Consider the following 21,009-nt stretch of genomic DNA (forward strand, 5'->3'; position numbering starts at 1 on the left):
ACACCTAGTAAAGCAGGCAATTTGGCGGGTTGTGAAGAGCAGCTGCCTCTGCCTCCCATGCCATCTCACCCTGAGCACAATACAGTGGTACCTCGGGATGCGAACGGGATCCGTTCTGGAGCCCCGTGCATATCCTGAATGGAATGTAAGACACAACGGCGTGTCTGTGCGTGCCGCGTTTCATCGCTTCTGCGTATGAGGTCCTTTTGACCGTCTGCACATGCGCGAATGGCGAAACCCGGAAGTAACGCGCTCCGTTACTTCCGGGTCGCCGCGGAGCACAACCCGAAAATACTTATCCTGAAATGTATTTATCCCGAGGTATGACTGTATTAGGGACGTGGGTGGTGCTGTGGGTTAAACCACAGAGCCTAGGACTTGCCAGTCAGAAGGTCGGCGGTTCGAATCCCCGCGACGGGGTGAGCTCCCGTTGCTCGGTCCCAGCTTCTGCCAAGCTAGCAATTCAAAAGCACAACAAAGTGCAAGTAGATCAATAGGTACTACTCTGGCGGGAAGGTAAACGGCGCTTCCGTGCGCTGCTCTGGTTCGCCAGAAGCGGCTTAGTCCTGCTGCCCACATGACCCAGAAGCTGTACGCTGGCTCCCTCGGCCAATAAAGCGAGATGAGCACCGCAACCCCAGAGTCGGTCACGACTGGACCTAATGGTCAGGGGTCCCTTTACCTTTTACCTATGTATTATGGACTGGGGGGTCTGGCGCTCTGCAAGGGCAGGTTGGCAGGCAAGGGAGCAGAGTAGGAGCCAGTGGGGATGCCTTGCAGCTTGCCGGTCGCCTGCTGGCCCCTCTTCCCAGGCGATGCCCAGGGAAGAGGGAGCCTGGTCTTTCTGGACCTACTCCCCGCATTTCTTCACCTTCCCTCCCTAGGCTGGACACGGGCCCTAGCCAGAAAGGAAAACCAGCGCGGGCAGGCAGCGTTTCCTCCCCCGCTCTCCCAATCCCTCGCCCCGGCCAGGGCGATGCAAGCGAGGAGCCGGCGCCCCCTCTGGCTGCCTCGCCCTCTCCCTCGGTTCCCCTCCGGGCAGCATCTCGGGAAGCCCCCCACCCCGCCGCCGCCGCCGGCCTCCCTCGAGGGCGCGCCCGCCAGGCCCCGGCGCGAGAGTCGGGGGAGCAAGGCGCCGGCCTCACCTCCAACGCGGTACATGTTGGCAGCCATAGCGGCGGCGGCGGAGCGAGGAAGGCCCGGCAGGCGCCGACGGTGATGCCGCCGCTGCCTCCGCTGCTTGCGCTGCCGTCGGCGCCGGATCCTCTGGAAAATGGAGACCGGGGAAGAGGGAGGAGACCAGGCGGGAGGAGGGGGAAGGGGCCTGGGAGGAGCCCGCCGACGCCGCCAGGCCCTCCCCGCCAGGCCGGCTCGGGAAGGCGCTTCGCTGCCAAGAGACCGGGAATGTCGCCTGCGGTTGCCCCCGGCCACCCTTGCGGGTCCTCATGCCGCGGGAAGGGCTTCTTCCCGGGGGGAAAGGGTTCGTGGCCGGCCTTCTTCCGTCTTCCCCGGCAAAAGGCCACTTTTGAAGGCCAAGCCCCCCCCCCCTCTCAGTTACTTAGGGGGTCCCGAGGTGGGCTGAGGACCATTGAAACCCCATGCACTCTCCCGAGGGCCTAGGCAAATGTCCTTGGAACCAGGGTGTGTTTTGGAAGATTGCTGGGTCTTTCCAAAATGGCCTCGCCCAGTGCTTTTTTTCTTTGCAAAAAATGTTTAGGGTTATTCTCATTTTCCTACTCATATTGAAATATTGCCCCTCAATGAGGCCAAACTTAATAGATTCACAAAATGTTTAGGGGTATGCGTACGCCTGTGTCCCTCCAGAAAAAAAAAGCATTGGCCTCGCCTCTGTTTTCCAAAAAGTCTAGATTTGCAATATTTAGCTATTTGATTATTTAATTTCTATACTGCTTAATATGTCTAGAACATCTCTAAGCAGTGTACAAAAAGCTTAAAAAACAGACAACTTGAATATTAAAAAAATACACCGTTACGTATTAAAAGTGTTCCCTGCATTTAGTCATCAAGCCTTGTTTCTCCAGTTGTGCTTGATTCACAGGAAAGTAGTGGGGTGCAATACATAAATTTAAGGTGGTGAGTTTGGGCTGGGGTGGGGGGAAGGATTCCATTGGCAAAGGAGCCACGTTTCTGGGTGACTTTACGGGACCCTTAGTCTAAGAAAGGAGGTTGCTTTGTGTTGGGGGGAGTGGGCAAATGGGTGGGTGGTTGAGCCCCCCCCCCTCACCTGGCTGGTAGTTAGGAGGACAAAGGCCAGAGCTGAGGTGTGGATGAGCTGGGCTAAAAGCAGGAGGCAGGCAGAAGCCTGAGACGAAGAGCCATGCTTGATTTCCGCTGCAATCCAAAGCTGTGCATATACAGTGGTACCTCTGGTTGCGAACAGGATCCGTTCTGGAGCCCCGTTCACATCATGAGCAGAATGCATCCCGCGTCTGCGTGTGTGCAGGTCGTGTTTTGCCATTTCTGCACATGCATGTGATCTCATTTTGAGCGTCTGCACATGCACGAGTGGCGAAACCCGGAAGTAACCCGTTCTGTTACTTCCGGGTCGCCACGGGACACAACCTGAAAAGATGTAACCTGAATTGAACAGAACAAGAGATATGACTGTATGGGAGAAGCAAGACCATATGGGGAGTTAAGGCTGTGAGCCCTTCCAGCGTAGGCTCAGGATATGTATATGTGTGTAAGTAAGCCACATATCCTAAAGGCACTACAGTCTCCACTGCCCTTCATTCCTAGGAAATTGAACATTGGGTGGGTGGGCACCTGGAATCTCACGGCTCAGAGATTGAGGTGATGGGCAACATTATGCTTTCCTGCAATGAAAAAACTACATCCCTCGTATGACGCTTTTCAAAGTTGTCCCCCTCATACTATGACATCTTATCTACGGAATCTAACGACTGTAAAGATAGAAGAGCTTTCTTGAGTGCACAACTGAAGGTGCTTCCTTCAGCAGTCAGGGAACCCCATTTCATAATCATACATGTCCATGCAGAAATGGTGATACGGAAACACTGGCCCATGTGCTTCTGTTGTTGAGAAAATAGAAAGGAAACTAATTGTCTAAAGTGTCTAAAGCAAAGCAGAAGGCTTGATTTATAGTGGACAAGAAAGATTAAAACAGATAGAAACTCTTTCATCTTTAATCCTTTTGTTTCCTGCCACTAAAGAACAGGTGAAATCAAAAGTTAAGCAACCATCCTTAACCATGAGAAAGGAATTTGTCTGTTCTGAGAGAGCGCAACCGCACCTGTGATTTTAAGGGGGAAACATCAAGGTGGATTGAGTAGCTAATAATATCCAGAATATTAAAAGTATCCCATGTGACAAATGTACTTTTGAATCAACCAGTGATGGTTGGTATAGTTAAACAGTTGATGGCTGAACAATTAAAAATGATCAGATCAATGTTTGATGAAGATGAAGAAAATGAGACAGAGGAATATGTTGGAAAAAAGAAATGGGGAATACCTAGAAGCTTCAGACCAAATTGATGAAATGTTGGCAGTTTTGGATCATGCAGCACCTAAACTGAAGGAAGCAGATAGTGATGCAGAAATGGAAACTACCTCCATACATTCTTTCCTATTGGTTGTGTGTGTGCCTTTAGTACTAGCTAAAATATTTTAATTTTCACCCAAATATTGCCATACAAGATCCAAATGTCATTGAGGCAGAAAGTGGGGGGGGGGGTCATTTCAAAGCAAGAGACAGGATAGGTATGTGCTTTCCAATCCAATTTTATTAGTATGGCATTAGTACCATAAAATATTTCACAAAGTAGTGTACATTGCAATTTATTCCAAAAAGGCTATGTACACTTACAGTCTTGATTTTAAAAACAAACTAACAGTACAATGAAAGAGATGGACTGTTAAAAATACATATAAATGGACAACATTCCTTCATTTTTCCTTGTCTGAAAGGTCACTCTGCACAAACACTATCCACAAACTGCTTGCTTACTGAAAGAAGCACTGAGCTAAGTTGCCAGATCTAAGGTCCCTCCATCATTAGACTCCACTTCCTATTCTTGCTCAAAGGACTGATAAGCTACTGCTTGAGTAGCAGTTTTGAGAGAAAGGGGTGACTTGAAAATAGGAACTAAATGGGTAACATATTCATAATTTTATCCAGTAATCAGTGGGGCCAAACGGCTATGAAATGCAAGAGATATATCGAGAAATACAGCAGTTTGATGCATTTCCTGCCAAACCAATTTTAATCTGAATTGAAAACAAACTGAGGTGTGTACATTTACACACTGCCTTTCTTACAGGTGGGTGGTCTTACATGGCTGACGTCAACCTGCGTGCATGCACAGATGACAGCTTCATGAATGAAAATGGTGGGTGGGTTGCAGAGGTGGAGAAACCAGCTGGATGTAGTGTGAAAATAGAATGGGCAACATGGAAGCACATCAAACTATGCTGATATGTAAACAACATGCAAATGTGATTTGAAATTTACCGGTGGGGGGGGGGTGATCCCTCTGCGTTTTAAGCTGGTAATATCTACACAGCCTTTATTACAATCAAATCTACCATCATTTTTTTGGGGGGGGGATAAAGTTTTTTTATTATTTCATTTTACAATATATATATAAAACAGAAACAATTATAACAGACAAAAATTAAAAGATTAAAAATAAAGCAGGCACGTAGAATGCGTAGTTGAACATGAATTAAAATAACAAAGTCCAAGTAATGACTATCAACTTTATCAGATCAAGTCTAGTCCAGTTTTGCCAAGGTTGTTTTGAAAATGATGGTTTCACTGTATATGTCATAAAGGACTGGTAAATCATATAAAAAGTGTCTATAGTTTTTAGTCCTTGTTGTCAAATTATGCATGATTTTCTCCATTATAGCTATATTCCAGAGCGAATGGTACAAAGCGTCCCATGTAAGATATTGGGCTGTTGTCCATCCAGTTGCTATTACTATTTGTGCTTCCAAGTTCATACATAAGACCAATTATTTTGACTATATTTACATTGGTATCATCAAAAATATTCAGTAACATTAATTTTAGGCAACAAGCAATAGTTTCTTTAGTAACATATCCACCATCAGTTGTAGATGTAAGGGGGGGTCTCCCCACCCCGACTGTGTTTCAAATTGCATTTGCAAATTGTTGAACACATCAGTACAGATTGGTGTGCTCCCAGGTTGTCCACTGTCTGCCCAGTGTGCAGAGAGGATGTGTGGATATCTTCGTATGACTTACATTTTCAAACCTGATGGAAGCTGGTTTGGTGGGAAACACATCAAAACACAGTATTTCTCAATAAACTATAGCATAGGTGCCAGTTGTGGCTAACGTGTGTTCATGGATTCACAAACCAGCAGTGGGAGCACACTGGTGGCGGAGTCAGTGAGAGCACCCACGGCTTCAGATGGAAGAACAGAAGGTGCAAGAGAGTAGCCCCAAAGACCTCCAACAGCACCTGTTTTTAAGACAGCACCTGTTTTTTCCTTAACAAAAGCAACCATTACCAGTTCTGATGTTTTCTGGTTACAAACTATTCCGAGTGCCTCAAACCAAACATGGCAAGAGAAGCATCTATGATACAACGCTATTGCTGCCAACACCTCAGTTTGCAACTGTTTGAGCAGTTAACTCAGGACAAAGTCACATTGCCTCATAGCATAAAGCAATCCAGGCCTAGTACTTTATTGTAAATGTGATAAAACACATTGCTACTGGTGGCTTCTGAACTGTGTGAGCAAGTCAAAACCCACCCAATAGGAGCACAAAATAGTTGCCATGGGTGTGTGTGGAAGTCCTAGACCAGGGGTAGGCAAACTAAGGCCCGGGGACCAAATCCGGCCCAATCGCTTTCTCAATCTGGCCCGTGGTCCAGGAATCGGCGTGTTTTTCCATGAGTAGAATGTGCCCTTTTATTTAAAACACATCTCTGGGTTATTTGTGGGGCCTGCCTGGTGTTTTTACATGAGTAGAATGTGTGCTTTTATTTAAAATGCACTTCTGGGTTATTTGTGGGGCATAGGAATTCGTTCATATATATTTTTCAAAATACAGTCCAGCCCCCCACAAGGTCTGAGGGACAGTGGACTGGCCTTCTGTTGAAAAAGTTTGCTGACCCCGGTCCTGGAATTAGTCTCTATGTATAATGGATAGAAAATTTAATTACACCCATTTATAGCAAAGAATATTTCAACCACTGCTGGCCAGTCCAGAACTTCGTGAAGTATACACGGAATATGAAATGTGCTTTTGTCATTGTGGTTGGACAAGCATGAAGGAGGACGGAAGGAGGAAACCAAGCAATTTCCTTTAAAGGGCTGCTTTGTCCAATCAGAAATATGTGTGTGCTTGTGTTCCTTTTCCCCAAGGCAATGCTGGAAGCTATCTTAGAGCAAGCAGCAAGCTTAAATCACCTTGGATTGGACTTGCCTTCTAAGGAAAGTCAAGGGTTGCTCTCTCACAAAACTTGATGGAAAGGCAGTGCCACATTCCCTAAGTGCAGCAGAAACCAAAGTAATCGTGTAAAGAACGAGTGGGGAACATTTTTCCATCTTGAGGGCTACCTTTCCTTAGGGGCAACCTTCTAGGGGCCACATTATTATTATTATTATTATTATTATTATTATTATTATTATTATTATTAATATCCCGCCCTCCCCAGCCAAAGCCGGGCTCAGGGCGGCTAACAACAATCAATCAAATAATCCAACATTCTAAAAACATTTCATTATGAAAATTAATTAAAATCCAATTGATGGCAACCGTTAAGCAAAATTCTGTGCAGATTGCCAGAGGAGGGAGTCAGGCTGCGCCCTTACCAAAGGCCTGGTGGAACAGCTCTGTCTTGCAGGCCCTGCGGAAAGATGTCAAGTCCCGCAGGGCCCTAGTCTCTTGTGGCAGAGCGTTCCACCAGATTGGAGCCGCGGCCGAGAAAGCCCTGGCTCTAGTTGAGGCCAGCCTAACCTCTCTGTGGCCTGGGATCTTCAGGATGTTTTTATTTGCAGACCGTAAGTTCCTCTGTGGGACATACCAGGAGAGGCGGTCCCGTAGGTACAAGGGTCCTAGGCCATATAGGGCTTTAAAGGTTAAAACCAGCACCTTAAACCTGATCCTGTACTCCACCAGGAGCCAGTGCAGCTGGTATAGCACCGGGTGAATGTGATCTCGCAGCGAAGACACCGTAAGGAGTCTTGCTGCAGCATTCTGCACCCGCTGGAGTTTCTGGGTCAGTCTCAAGGGCAGCCCCACGTAGAGCGAGTTACAATAATCCAGTAAACGTCGCAGTGAGTGGGGCCAGAGATGGAAGAAGCAACAGATGCAACTGTTACTTTTGTACAGCAAGCCAATTTCTACCGATGCCCCCACACCTCTCTCTCCCATACTGGCAGAATTCATGGACACATTCCAATGGGGCAAAAATATTCCAGGAGAGATGAGTGAGGGGTGCTGTCTAAGGAAAGGGGTTGGCCCAGGGAAAGGCCCAAGAACTAGACCAGACTGCAGGGCCATATGCTGTCCCCAGGCCTTAGGTTCCTCACCTCCCAAGAATAAGAACAAACAATAAGAGAAATAAAAAATAAATAAATTGAACATATGCCTGTAGCAGACATCTCAGGACACACACACATCAGCACACCATACAAGAGGGACATTGCAGGGATCTTCAAAAGAATTAGTGTTTGTTTTTATCTTAAGAAAGATATGCCAAATGAGCCCAAACCTGCAGCTTGGGGGCAAGGGAAGAGAGAACTGACGAGTAGTTTGGATTTGATATCCCGCTTTATCACTACCCGAAGGAGTCTCAAAGCGGCTAACGTTCTCCTTTCCCTTCCTCCCCTACAACAAACACTCTGTGAGGTGAGTGAGGCTGAGAGACTTCAAAGAAGTGTGACTGGCCCAAGGTCACCCAGCAGCTGCATGTGGAGGAGCGGGGAATCGAACCCAGTTCACCAGATTACGAGTCTACCGCTCTTAACCACTACACCACACAAGGCACCCAAACCTTCTGGAAGTTTTCAGATGGCTCATCTGCCTGGCTACTCATTATTGCTGGGCTCTACCAACAATTTTGTCCACTGGCTCCTTTTCAGGGTGATTCAGGGCTATACAGAGTTGGGCCGATACAGTACTGAACAACTTGCAGACCCAACTTTGAACAGTAAGGAAACTGATCAAATGATAAAATAAAACTAGAGATTTTGTGGCCAAGAAAAAGGCTCACAGCATTCTTCCTTTGATCTGGGTATTTGTCTGTAGTACAATAATATTATCACCCCGCTCCCCAACACACAGAAACACACCAGTGTTTGAGGGCAGACCTTTCCTGCCAAGACTTAAAGGTAAAGGGAGCCCGACCATTAGGTCCAGTCGTGGCCGACTCTGGGGTTGTGGTGCTCATCTCGCTTTATCGGTCGAGGGAGCCGGCTTACAGCTTCTGGGTCATGTGGCCAGCATGACTAAGCCGCTTCTGGCAAACCAGAGCAGCACATGGAAACGCCGTTTACCTTCCCGCCAGAGCGGTATCTATTTATCTACTTGCATTTTGACGTGCTTTCGAACTGCTAGGTTGGCAGGAGCAGGGACTGAGCAACTGGAGCTCACCCCGCTGCAGGGATTCAAACCGCCGACCTTCTGATCGGCAAGCCCTAGGCTCTGTGGTTTAGCCCACAGTGCCACCCTTTTTGCAAAGACTTAGGCCCCTTCAATAATGTCTTTCCCTGCCACCTGCCCAACACCACAGACAGAAGTATCTCATTGGGAGCTCAAAACTCATTTGCCACCAGAAGCAGGGAACAGTGGAAGGACATTTGGGGCATGTTCTCCCAAGTGATCTATGCACTCTAGTTTAATAGTGTGTACATAGAAAGTCTTGTAGGCAGTCCTAGAGGGAAGGGGGAATATGGCCAAAATTCTGCAAGAAGATAAGGAAATAGTGTGGAGTATCTGCAGGACTGTGCTATTCTGTAGGTGCAGACAAAGCTATATTGCTGAAATAAGTCCTATTCACCATGCTGAGCACCAGCTCTATCTCCCGGGCACTCTCTTTTCTTCTCTTTCGTGACAACATAATGTTTGCAAATATTATCTCACATTAACGGGTCAACATTAGTAAGTGCAAATTGCTAGACAAAAGTGAACACACCAAGCCCCAAACTGGTATTCTACATGCTGGTAATTGCATCAGAAGACGGAAATTGGGCTGCTTTTATATATTGCTGATATAGGCAGTACTACATTTCTAAATAACATTCATAATTTATGTTTTGAAAAGTGCTCTACCACAAGTCAGATAGCCACGAGTTTGGGGGTGGGGGGAATCAGATTACATAATCACAGTTAGAAGGTCTGTCACTTGCATGAGCCGCAATTTGTGGCAGGCTGTCCATTCCGGGTCGAGGAGAGAATGATTTGAACAATTTTGCTTCTATGTAAAATTTAGGGGTTAGCGTTTATTTTAACACAAAAAAGTTGTCAAAATGGGCAACCTCATATTGGATTGGTTCAGAAGCGATACAAGTCATTTCCCCAGAAATAAAAAGTAACCTGGATAATTTTATCAGCCAATCTGATACTCATTATTTAGCTTCCAAGCTGCCCCAATTCTTCCTTTCCACCCATTCAGTCCAGCATTCCTCTGAAATTTCTCTTGCTTTCAATGAAACTGGACCTTCTGATGCTACTGGGGGGTGGGGGGTGGCTGGTAAGAGGAAGTGAGGAAAATCTGACACACACACCCTCACACCTTCTCTCTCTTTTCCCTTGGGAAAAATGGAATTACCTAGGTCTATCAGGAATTTTAATCCTGGTATTCATAATGATCATGGTGACAAGCAGTCGCAATGAGGAGGCGTAGATCAGATGTCCTAGATGGAGAAATTGTCTTGAAAGCAGGGAGTAATTTGGGTGGGGGAGGCTGGATGAGTGCTAAGGAAGGGCACCCTGGAAGTTACTCTCCAGCTGAATTTGGAAAATTTCACAAGCATGCTCCCACTCTCCATCTAATCAGGTTCTACGTTAATAAGCAAGTTACTCTTGGGTTTTTAAAAAATTATTAAGGGCTCTTGCAAGTATCTTAGATGGCTGGCTAGACTTAATATTGAATTGCTGAGGTTTTAAGGACTATCCTTCCCTTGCAGACAACAGAAGAACAAACAGAAGCGTATCTGAGCTGTTATCCAAGCACGTAAGTAAGAGAGCACAAACAGCTGGTACTCATGTGTTGTGGCTTGCAGAACTGTCCCATAATTCCTGCTCTGTTAGGATTTGGAATGCCCAAATATGCAGATTGGAAAATGTTTGACATGGGAAGACCACTGTGCTGCTAGCTGGAAGAACTTCACGTCGTTCCACTCCACTCCGTCAATAAGCACTGCAGCAGGAGATAAAGAAAGATGATTAGGACAGAAGTGCTTGGGGACCTGGTTTCAACTTACACCCCAGCAATTTCCCCTTGCCATAAAAATAAATGTATCAAAATTCATCCAGATACATTGCAAAAACGCTTCCCTAAAAAGGTAAAGGGACCCCTGACTGTTAAGTCCAGTCGCAAACAACTCTGGGGTTGCGGTGCTCATCTCGCTTTACTGGCCGAGGGAGCCGACGTTTGTCCGCAGACAGTTTTCCCGGGTCATGTGGCCAGCATGACTAAGCTGCTTCTGGTGAAACCAGAGCAGTGCACGGAAACGCTGCTTACCTTCTCGCCGGAACGGTACCTATTTATCTACTTGCACGTTGGTGTGCTTTCGAACTGCTAGGTTGGCAGGAGCAGGGACCGAGCAACGGGAGCTCGCTTTCAGGCTGAGGGAGCTGGCGTTTGTTCACAGACAGCTTTCCAGGTCATGTGGCCAGCATGACTAAACCGCTTCTGGCGCAATGGGAGACCGTGACGAGTGCCAGAGCACATGGAAATGCCGTTTACCTTCCCGCCGGAACGGTACCTATTTATCTACTTGCACTGGCATGCTTTTGAACTGCTAGGTTGGCAGGAGCAGGGACCGAGCAACGGAAGCTCACCCTATCGCGGGGATTCAAACCGCCAACCTGCCGATCAACAAGCCCAAGAGGCTCAGTGGTTTAGACCACAGCACCACCCGGGGCCACGGCCGTAAAAAGGTTGGGAAACACTAATACAGACTGTGTGAAAACAATCACAGGCACAAGGAGGAAAGAGGCAAGTGATGACCCCTTCTCTTCAAATGGGGGTGTTCTGGATTTGGTCGGAGAATCTGGGCCTAAAACTGAACTTCATTCTAGCTTGCTCTGCAAAGGAACTAAACCCGTAAACACAAGAGATAAAGAATGAACTAAGGAGGATGTCCAAAAGCAGACTGCCAGTCGTAGCAGTGGATAACGTACACTTACCCTGCAACATAGTCTGCTGGTGCTTCGCTGTGCAAATCAACCGGCTGATCCCCTCTATGCACTGACTCTTAGAATCAAAGTCTTTGTCTTTCACTTTCTTAGGCAGAAACATCACTAGAGGAAAGGAAGCAGATATGTAAACACAGCAGCACCATCTTTCGGTGTCCTCTCTCCTGAGTGAACGTCTTAAGATCCAGAAAGCTGGGAATTAATGGGACCTTTCACAGTACAAAGGAATCCCTGCTTACATGGGGGCTCCATTCCTGGCTGCCGCATGCACCAGCAGGACATGCCCAAGTCCAGTCCACCCTGCCCCCTTTTGGCATCAAAAATGGCACACGCATCAGCAGTCGTGTGCATGCTCATTGCATGCCAAGTGGAGAGGTGCCTGGACGGATCCGGTTTCTGCTAGGGCATCTCAAACTTTCTACCTGCAGGGCCCACTTGAGATGGCTGAAAATCGCTGAAGCCCACCAGTCACATAATGGTGCCACAGGGGCAAAGCCAGTCACAAAATGGTGGCAGAGTTTGGTATAATTATTGACATTTTCTATTGATATCTACTCTGGCTCTGGAGATATTGTGACCTCCCCAGCTCACATTTGAGACAAAATCCACTGATCCAGAAGCTCGAAGCCAGGCATAGGCAAACTCGGCCCTCCAGATGTTTTGGGACTACAACTCCCATGATCCCTAGCTAAAAGGACCAGTGGTCAGGGATGATGGGAATTGTAGTCCCAAAACATCTGGAGGACCGAGTTTGGCTATGCCTGCTCTAAGCAGAGGGTTTTTCTTTCATATTTTTCCTTCCCACCTACCCCTGTGCCTCTCAAAGTATGTTTACCCATCTCCTATATCTTCTCCTGTTCTCCTTTCACATTCAACTTGTACTTCCCCCCTTCACCCACCTGTCAAATTCGGCCCACAGGGTGTGGCCAGAAAAAAAGATGTGGTCCCTGGATTTGAAAGGGTTTTCCACTCCCGTCCTAAAGGTTCGAGCTCTTAAAGCATGATGTCTACAGCACTGAAGTGTGGCACAAAGCTCCTTCCTCCAGGTAAGGCTGGTGTGCCAGTTGGCCACAATTACCGTATTTTTCGCTCTATAGGACGCACCCAACCATAGGACGCACCTTGTTTTAGAGGGAGAGAACAAGAAAAAAATTCTCCCCCTCTCTGATCAGCGCCCCTTCAGTGAAGCGGCAGGAGAAATGGCGCCCCTTCCATTTCTAATCCCGCTTCGCTGAAGGGGTGCTGCGCAGCTCTCCCTCTCTGCTGAAGCCAGGAGAGTCTTGCTCTCCCAGATTCAGCAAAAGGAACCCGAAGCCTTCGGAGCGCAGCGCAAGTTCCCACTGTGCTCCGAAGGCTTCAGGGATAGCCGCCTGAAGCCTTTGGAGCTCAGCGGGAACTCGCGCTGCACTCTGAAGGCTTCGGGTTCCTTTTGCTGAAGCCAGGAGAGCCTGCACCGACCCCTCTCGCTCTCCAGGCTTCAGCGAAAGCAACGCAAAGCCTCCAGAGCACGGAGGGAGCACTCCCTCTGCACTTCGGAGGCTTCGTGTTGCTATCACTGAAGCCAAGGAGCCTGTATTCGTTCCATAGGACGCACACACATTTCCCCTTAATTTTTGGAGGGGGAAAAGTGAGTCCTATAGAGCGAAAAATATGGTACCGAAGCACCTGTAATGTCTTGTTTATACTATTTTTAAAGGAGGGAATGACAGTTCAAATTCACTGTAGCTCTATTTCCACTCTAACCACAGAGGAAAAGCTCAAGGTGAATTCCTATGCTCATTGAACGGTAGACACAAATGCTAACATGCCACTCCAACATGAGAAAATAAAGTTTACACTATGATCAGTTTCCACATGTGAAGGAACTGGTCCTAGCTTGAGCTAGATTTAGAGCAGCCAGCACAGCATCGCAAGACAGAAAGGTACGCTAAAATTAATTGGAAACTCTAGTGCAATTAAATGCATCTCACACACTAACAAAATCGGTGATTTCGACCTCCAGGAATATTTTACTACTGAAAAATGCTAGCGTTAAGCAATAGAACGTATGTCACAATAGCCAAGAAGCGTCCCTTTTCTGCACCTTTTTTGTTCTTTTCCTTTGTGACAACCGTCATTGACATTGTTGGAGTGGAAATGGCATCCCCACTCGTAGGCAGCCGGCTGACCTGGAGAGACCGAAAAGTGCATTTCAGAGTGTTTTTGGCAGCAGAGGGGTCCCTTTTTTCTGAGTCTCTCCTCTTCTCCGTAGGATGAGTTGCAATCCAGTAATCCACCTGAAGACCCATCAGTTCCATACCAAGGCCACAGCTGAAATACGTTAGGAAAATACTATCATTTCTAAGCTGTGACAGTGCCAGATAGCCCAGGTGAGAAACACGGATGATACCAAATTGAAAAGCATTCTTGGAACAGTGCTTAGTATTTGACACTGTGATAGACCTTTCAAGTGTCTTGGCTGCACAGGTGCAATCAAAAGACTTCTCACATAACTATAAGAACTCAGGCACATATATTTGAAAATAGATAATGTAACTTGAGACCCAAATGACAACTCAATATTACAGCCTCCTCAAGAATCTTGTGCCAGGTGTGTCTTTGGACTGAGGCACCTAGGAATCAGAGTTTGAGGCCTCTTCAGAACTGAGTGTGACTTCCTGAGTGTGACACATCTGTCTTCAAAAACAGTGTAAGAAGCAACATATAGCATATTGTTCAGTTGGACCACTTCCTATCTAATATGTAGACCATCTTAAATAGAACTAAACAGGACGGATCTATTTATGTAATTTCAACTTTGTTTGAAAACAGATTCCAACTAAATGCTATATAACATTGCTGACTTAAGAGCAAAATTAGATGTGGTCATGTTCTGCTTAATTCTTCATAAAGCCCAGAAATGATGGGAATATTAAAAGTGCTGCATAGGCAGAGGAAGAGAGAAGCTCTGAACCCTTTTCTTTGTAGAGTATTACATAGTGTAGTGGAAAATTTGTAGTGCAGGAGATCATCGCAGCAGCCCTAATGAACCACACCCCTAAGGAAAGACCCAAAACGCAGGCTGGTTTTGACCTGCATGTGGGATGTGATATGTAAGTAGCAGTGAAGTACAGCATTCCTTGTTTTCCTAGAGTGGACATGCAGGGGAGTGTTTGGTCCAGCCAGTCAAAACTTCCTGTTTCCTCCTGGCTGGGACATACTTCCCTTGCATGTGACTATAGGTGGGCGTGACCTTACCTGTCCAGGTAACAAAAGGGACAAGGCATGCAGCACTCTCTCTCTTTTTGACTTCCTCCATCGTTGGAGCAGCTTTTCACTTCCACAGAGGACACAGGGATTATCCCCATATGGGATAGATCCACATGTATATACTTTGTAACTAAGTCTGCCTTCAGGGATCACACTATGCCTGATGTAAGTAAACTTCTTTTATTCACTTTGTATAAGATTGTGGTGTCTTTTTTCTTTTAAGAGGGATTTAAGGGAACTTACCAAGAATGTACAATTCAGTCAGAGACAGACTGAACTGTATAAAAGTGAGAGGCTTAGACAAGCCTGCAACTAGCTACCCAATGGGCATTTAAAAGGGGAATGTGAAACTCTTTTAAGTAAAGGAACTTGCTAGCACAAGTTAGGAAGGATATTAATAAACAATATATCCTCTCCTGCCTCCCTGAACATTCCTATACTGCAAAGCCTTCAAAGGCTCAGGACTGCAATTCCTCAAGAACTGCCTCTCTCCATATGAACCAACCTGCACCCTGCAGTTATCATCTGAGGCCTTTTTTGTGTGTCCGGAAGTGTGGCAACAAGAGCAGACCTTTTCTGCAGTGGCTCTGTTTGTGGAATGCTCTCAAAATTATCCAAGGGATGGAGCAACTCCTTTATGAAGAAAAGTTGCCACATTTGGGACTTTTTAGTTTAGAGAAAAGGTGAGTCAGCATTCCGACACTGAGATTCCTGCATAGGAAGGCATGAACCCCCGAGATTCCTTCCAACTCTACAATTCTATGATTTTATGACATGGTAGGAATTTATAAAATTATCCACTTTCATTATGCCACACACATAGAAATGTTTTTCTCCCAACCTCATAAAACTAATTTTTTTTCTGATATTTTGAATTACTATTTAAAATATTCCAATTCCTATTTTGAATTATTAATTTGATATTGAAATGTATTAATCGTTTTGGATTTTTTTTGTCGTTTGCTTTATTTATGTTATTGTGTTTCATAGTAAAGTGATTACCCGGTATATTGCTCTTCACATCAGGAAAAACTTGCGTTAATGTCTGAAGGTTGCTAGCATAACCTAGTGTCAAAAACAGGTGCAAGGCACCGTAGAGGCACTTCTATCAGGAAGACCTGCTGACGTAAACAACTAAATATTGCTTTTGGGGGGAGATTTAATTTTCAGAAAGGTATTGAATCGGCTGAGATGAAGGCGAATATGAGCAAATCACGAGGATAAACTGGCAATTCAAGGTCCTCATATAAAGGGGTGTTACTTCTTCTGTATTTCATAATAGAAGAGAGAGAAAAGGGAGAAGGTGCTTTACCTGGAGGAAGCAAAGGTGCTTGTGACCGATGGGGAGGAGGGTGGGGTGGGAGAAGATTCCTTCAGAGCAGGAGACACAGAAGGTGGGGTGGAGGAAAGGACACTTGAACTGCAGGGAGCAGCATCATCCGAGTCACCTTTAAAAACAGGATTCAAATGGTTGGTCTGCAGACAACAAAGACCACTTTAAGCACCATATGGCAAACAATGACCTTTACAGGATAGATGGAAAGAAGGCAGGTGAGATGCGACCGACATATCAGCAGAACAAGAGAACAAGCAAAGCTACGGCTCTTCCAGAGACAAAAGTTAGAATAAAAATAGCATGGAAAACCTCTGTGCCTGGCAGACCTAAGGGAAGGATCCGGCCACGGTAAGTAGGTGCAATTAGTAGCCTGGCTTAGTTTCCTAGAGGCAAAACTGAGGAATGCATCAGTTATGGTTACAGTCATTGCAGATCAATCACCTGGAACTGTTACAAGGAGGAACACGAGTTTAATTTTCTAAAATGGGAAATAAAATACAAGTGGAATAACAACGAGGAAAGTTCTAAAGCAAAATGGAGGGGGAAATATAGATAAAAGTTACTGAGATACTAATTTCCTTTGTCTTCGTAGAGGAACGGAATTGTAATATTGGAAGGATAATTTTAGTCCCTGCAAAACAGGAATCTTTTTGCCCAATGTGAGACTTGGACCCACAACTCTGAGATTAAGATTCTGAGGTGCTACCAGCTGAGTAACAGATATTGCTATCATGCCTATTATAAAATAAGCCTGTGAGAATGAGCTATCTTAATATTAGCTAAGCACTTAGAAAATGTTAGCCATTTATTAAGTAATCAGCATATATTATGCTTTATTATTATAAGTGATGATAGTCATAGAAGTAATACTGTAATATTGACAATGGCAGAAGAATTTAGAGGATCTAGATCAGACTGGGGGAAGTAGAAAAGTGGAGTAGCAATTTATTTAAAAATGTAAATTTTGAAATTTTCCACAATCCTTTTATGAATATCTTTTCAATATTCGATTGAAGTTGAAGTACACATATTACAACACACAGAGAGAGGGGGAAAGAAAACTAATGTGAATAAGAAAGCTTATAATGAAAATGAAGTTATACCCTCCCAAATTACTCACAAGTCAGGTTAGTGTATTTTTTTCCAAAGGAATGAGATAAATGGTAACAAATCCCTGATTTAGCTTTGCTGGTGTAGGGGCTCCTCCAGAGCTTTGATCCCAATTTGCTTGCACAAAGCTGACATGGAGGTTAAATTATATTCTCTTTATTGAGCATTCCTTCTGATTGGTTGTCAGGGTGGTTCTGTGGCAGTGAGCATTCAGCCTGCTTTCCTTCTGAGTTGCTTGAGGATGTTTGTGGAAGACACAGAACAAAGTGAGCTCGTGTCTTTTGGAAAAGAGCTGCTTGCTTGCCTGAGCTGCCTGGAGGCTTTGCTTTTGTGTGTGTTTTGCTGTGTGCTCTGCTTCAGCACACGGTCTGAGGGGGACGGCTACTGCTGAGAGGAAGTTAGTCAGGGATCTACGGAGAGCCATGTGGATAAAAAATGATACTTCCAGACAACAGCATCAACCTATAGCAAAGGACTATCCCAGAGTCGGTCACGACTGGACCTAATGGTGAGGGGTCACTAATAATAATAATAATAATAATAATTTATTGTTTATATCCCACCCATCTGGCTGGGCTTCCCCAGCCACTCTGGGTGGCTTCCAATAAAATAATAAAATACCGTAATACATCAAACATTAAAAGATTCCCTAAACAGGGCTGCCTTCAGATGTCTTCTAAAAGTCTGGTAGTTGTTGTTCTCTTTGACATCTGGTGGGAGGGCGTTCCACAGGGAGGGCGCCACTACTGAGAAGGCCCTCTGCCTGGTTCCCTGTAACTTGGCCTCTCGCAGTGAGGGAACCGCCAGAAGGCCCTCGGAGCTGGACCTCAGTTTCCGGGTAGAACGATGGGGGTGGAGATGCTCCTTCAGGTATACAGGACCAAGGCCCTTTAGGGCTTTAAAGGTCAGCACCAACACTTTGAATTGTGCTCGGAAGCTGAAAGACCTTGTGAGCATGCAATGGAGTGAGGTCAGTGGACTAGGGAGACTACGTTAGTCCCCTAAACGTTCCCAGTAAATTAGAGTATTAAACCTTTAAAGCCTGGTGCCTCCCTCCCAAAGCCCAGGAAGCTTTTGCCTGGCTTAGGGAGGGAGATGTGATGCTCCGATGGGGACCAAGGGTCCTCTTGCCCAGGCAGTAGGGCTCCAGCATCTGAAAACCTTCGAGCTTTTCAAGATCCTTCTTCAACTGTGGTGCTCAGAACTGGTCGCAGAACAGAGCCGAGACTATTGCTTCCCTTGATCTGGACAACATAATTCTGTTGGGGCACTATTATAAAATACAATTGAAAAACAGACATCTGGGATCGTGTTATGTACTGAGTTGATTAGGATCCAAAATGCAGCAGTCTGATTGGTCCTAGAACAATGCAGCAGTATGACTGGTCCGCAGGAGCCACCCAATCCAGCTCCAGGTGGAAGTGAATCCACAACTTGATTGGCTTAGAGGAGAACCCCGGAATTAGCCAATCACGTGCAGCCCATTGTGTAAATAATGTATATAAAGCAGATATTGTGGGGGAACTTCCATTCCTCCTCACCACTATGAGCTGAATAAAGAGCATGAAATCCACTCTTGACTCCGAGTATACTGGCCTCCAACACCCATGCCATGCTTTAGTGACAAATGACAACATCATTGAAAGTTTTTATTACCTGAAGTTGCAGAGGACTGTTCAACTATTCCAACTTTTACCACCTGGAGGAAGAAAAACATTTTACATAGAATTATTAGCTCTGCAGTGACAGTTTAATCAGTTCCCTGTACCCATTGAAAAGCAGCTGACTTTGTTGCTGAGGGGAGCTCAAAAGAGAAGTGTTTTGGGGGTGGGAAATGTGCCCCCACTGACTTGCTAATCAGGCTAAAGTTAACTGCTTTGTGGGAGGTGGGATACTACCGGTTTGTTTTTGTTTTATTCTGTATTTTGTGTTTTCATTTTGAATTTCAGTGTTGCAATCTTCAGGTGAAGGGCAGTATACGAATTCAACAAATAAAAAAGTAAAATAAATTTGGTTACCTGCACTGAGGTCAAAGCACAGTTCAGTAAATGGGAAGCATCAGTCATGAAGTATCCAAGGAAATATTGCAATTGCTCTTAATGGGACACAAGGTTCAATGTGTACATGTGCATGTAGAACTGGGCCAGAGTTTCAGAGTGAGGGCAATACAGCTTTGGTTGCATAACATAGCCAAATATGACTGACTATGTAGCTCCACAACAACAGGATATTAACTAACATGCTCTGTGATTGAGAAGGAAAACGTCATCTTCGGATTTGTTAAAAATTATGCTGCTGCCATAGATTGTGGACGTAACAGCTGTAAACAAGCATAAAAATGTGGAAAAATTAAAGACGGGGATTTGGGGGTGTTTGTTGTAATCTCTGAAAGCACACTTTTCAGCATGAAAATATTTGGGGATGAAAATTTGTCAGAATTCTTAATGGAAAAAAAATACTACTCACTCCAACAAAAGGGATGAACTTCTGAGCAGATTCTTCATCTGGGCTAAAAAGATCAGAGAATCATGATCATTTCAAAAGCCAGAAGCTGGAAATTTTCTTATTGTTACTATCAAGCGTGCAGTGGTTGCAAAAAACATGCAAGCATAGACTTTTCTATAGGCCCAGAATAATTCTTCTGCTGCAAACCCATGCAGAATGAAATTTAGCCGGCACACTGATATGTGCACACAAACATGCGCACTTATAAAAACAGCACACTTGTCCTTACTTTGACACTTGTGTAGTTAGAGCAACATGATTTAACATAAAGAGAAAATTTATTCAAATAATATATAAAAGAGGTGACTAACAGTATATGTAGATTATGTTGAATTTCCCATTACAAGCAAATATTATGCATTTTGCAATGTAAAACTAGGTACCATTTACTTATTTTATTTTATTATATTCATATACTGCCCTTCATCACAAGATATCAGGGCAGTTTACAGAGTAAAAAGGTAAAGGTACCCCTGCCCGTATGGGCCAGTCGTGTCCGACTCTAGGGTTGTGCGCCCAACTCACTTAAGAGGCCGAGGGCCAGCGCTGTCCGGAGACACTTCCGGGTCACGTGGCCAGCGTGACGAAGCTGCTCTGGCGAGCCTGCACCAGCACCGCACATGGAAACGCCGTTTACCTTCCCGCTATAAAGTGGTACCTATTTATCTACTTGCACTTAGAGATGCTTTCGAACTGCTAGGTGGGCAGGAGCTGGGACCGAAAGACGGGAGCTCACCTCGCCGCGGGGATTCGAACTGCCGACCATACGATCGGCAAGCCCTAGGCACTGAGGTTTTACCCACAGTGCCACCCGCGTTCCTTTACAGAGTAAAATACAATATAAAAACACAAGTTTTGAAAGAAAAATAACAGAAGATAAAAACCCACCCCACACCTTCCCACAGACACATTGTAAAGGCTGTAGAATATTAATCAGGCCAGGCTGATTCCCCAGGCACCTAAAATATAAATAATGAAGGCACCCAGCGAGCCTCCCTGCGGAAAGTATTCATTCCACAAGCAGGGAGCCACTGTAGAAAAGGCCCATTCTCATGTTGCCACTCTCCAGACATCATGTGGAGGAGGCACACAAAGAAGGGTCTCAGTGAATGAACACAAGAGTCTGGGACGGTTTATATGAGGAGAGGCAATCCTTCAGGTAACCTAATAACACAAAATTCCAATCCAATCCATGTGTCCAGATCATGTATCTCCACTTAAGGCAACTTCTAAAAATTGCAGAAAGTGCAGGGCATATTTATCTAAAGCTTATACTCCCATTCATCCCTTTTTTATAATGGATAGCTTTTACTGCCAGGTTGTGAAAAGAACTGCCAGAGTTTGCTCCAATCAGGAGCAAACCAACACATGCTCAAAATGGCTTCTTTCACTGCAACCAAAGGTTTGTTCCAAATGAAGTGTAT

General features: G+C 45.3%; 2 protein-coding genes and 2 long non-coding RNA genes across 15 annotated transcripts in view; 2 read left to right on the top strand and 2 right to left on the bottom strand.

Annotated features, from left to right (window-relative positions):
• The window catches only part of MTA1 (metastasis associated 1), a 72,777-nt gene extending 71,295 nt beyond the window's left edge, over positions 1 to 1,482 (bottom strand). The window contains exon 1 of one of the 5 annotated variants that reach the window (XR_014170071.1): positions 1,146 to 1,482. Coding sequence is in view for 3 of the 5 variants with exons in the window: in XM_081917813.1 (XP_081773939.1) it covers positions 1,146 to 1,173 (28 nt within the window). In the remaining 2 variants the exon portion in view is untranslated. The remainder of the gene's footprint in view (positions 1 to 1,145) is intronic. The other 4 variants (XM_081917813.1, XM_081917814.1, XM_081917816.1 and 1 more) reach the window with 4 other exon arrangements.
• Positions 1 to 9,856, top strand: part of LOC309373641 — a 102,523-nt gene extending 92,667 nt beyond the window's left edge. Inside the window, exon 2 of the long non-coding RNA XR_014170121.1 lies at positions 8,705 to 9,856. This is a non-coding gene — a long non-coding RNA (uncharacterized lncRNA). The remainder of the gene's footprint in view (positions 1 to 8,704) is intronic.
• Positions 1,078 to 5,485, top strand: LOC309373633. Its single transcript, XR_014170113.1, has 2 exons — positions 1,078 to 1,155; positions 3,195 to 5,485. It is a non-coding gene; the product is annotated as an uncharacterized lncRNA (long non-coding RNA).
• Positions 9,325 to 21,009, bottom strand: part of PACS2 (phosphofurin acidic cluster sorting protein 2) — a 49,734-nt gene continuing 38,049 nt past the window's right edge. For 5 of the 8 annotated variants that reach the window (XM_081917763.1, XM_081917759.1, XM_081917761.1 and 2 more), the window contains 6 exons: positions 19,547 to 19,589; positions 18,737 to 18,779; positions 15,947 to 16,082; positions 13,469 to 13,695; positions 11,377 to 11,490; positions 9,325 to 10,384 (listed from right to left, as the gene is read on the bottom strand). In XM_081917763.1, the coding sequence (XP_081773889.1) occupies positions 10,272 to 10,384; positions 11,377 to 11,490; positions 13,469 to 13,695; positions 15,947 to 16,082; positions 18,737 to 18,779; positions 19,547 to 19,589 (676 nt within the window). In that variant the 3' untranslated portion in view covers positions 9,325 to 10,271. Of the gene's footprint in view, positions 10,385 to 11,376; positions 11,491 to 13,468; positions 13,696 to 15,946; positions 16,083 to 18,736; positions 18,780 to 19,546; positions 19,590 to 21,009 lie in introns of those variants that run through there. The other 3 variants (XR_014170069.1, XR_014170070.1, XM_081917762.1) reach the window with 2 other exon arrangements.

Source organism: Podarcis melisellensis (genome assembly GCF_964234715.1).
Source record: "Podarcis melisellensis genome assembly, chromosome: 7".
NCBI lineage: Eukaryota > Metazoa > Chordata > Lepidosauria > Squamata > Lacertidae > Podarcis > Podarcis melisellensis.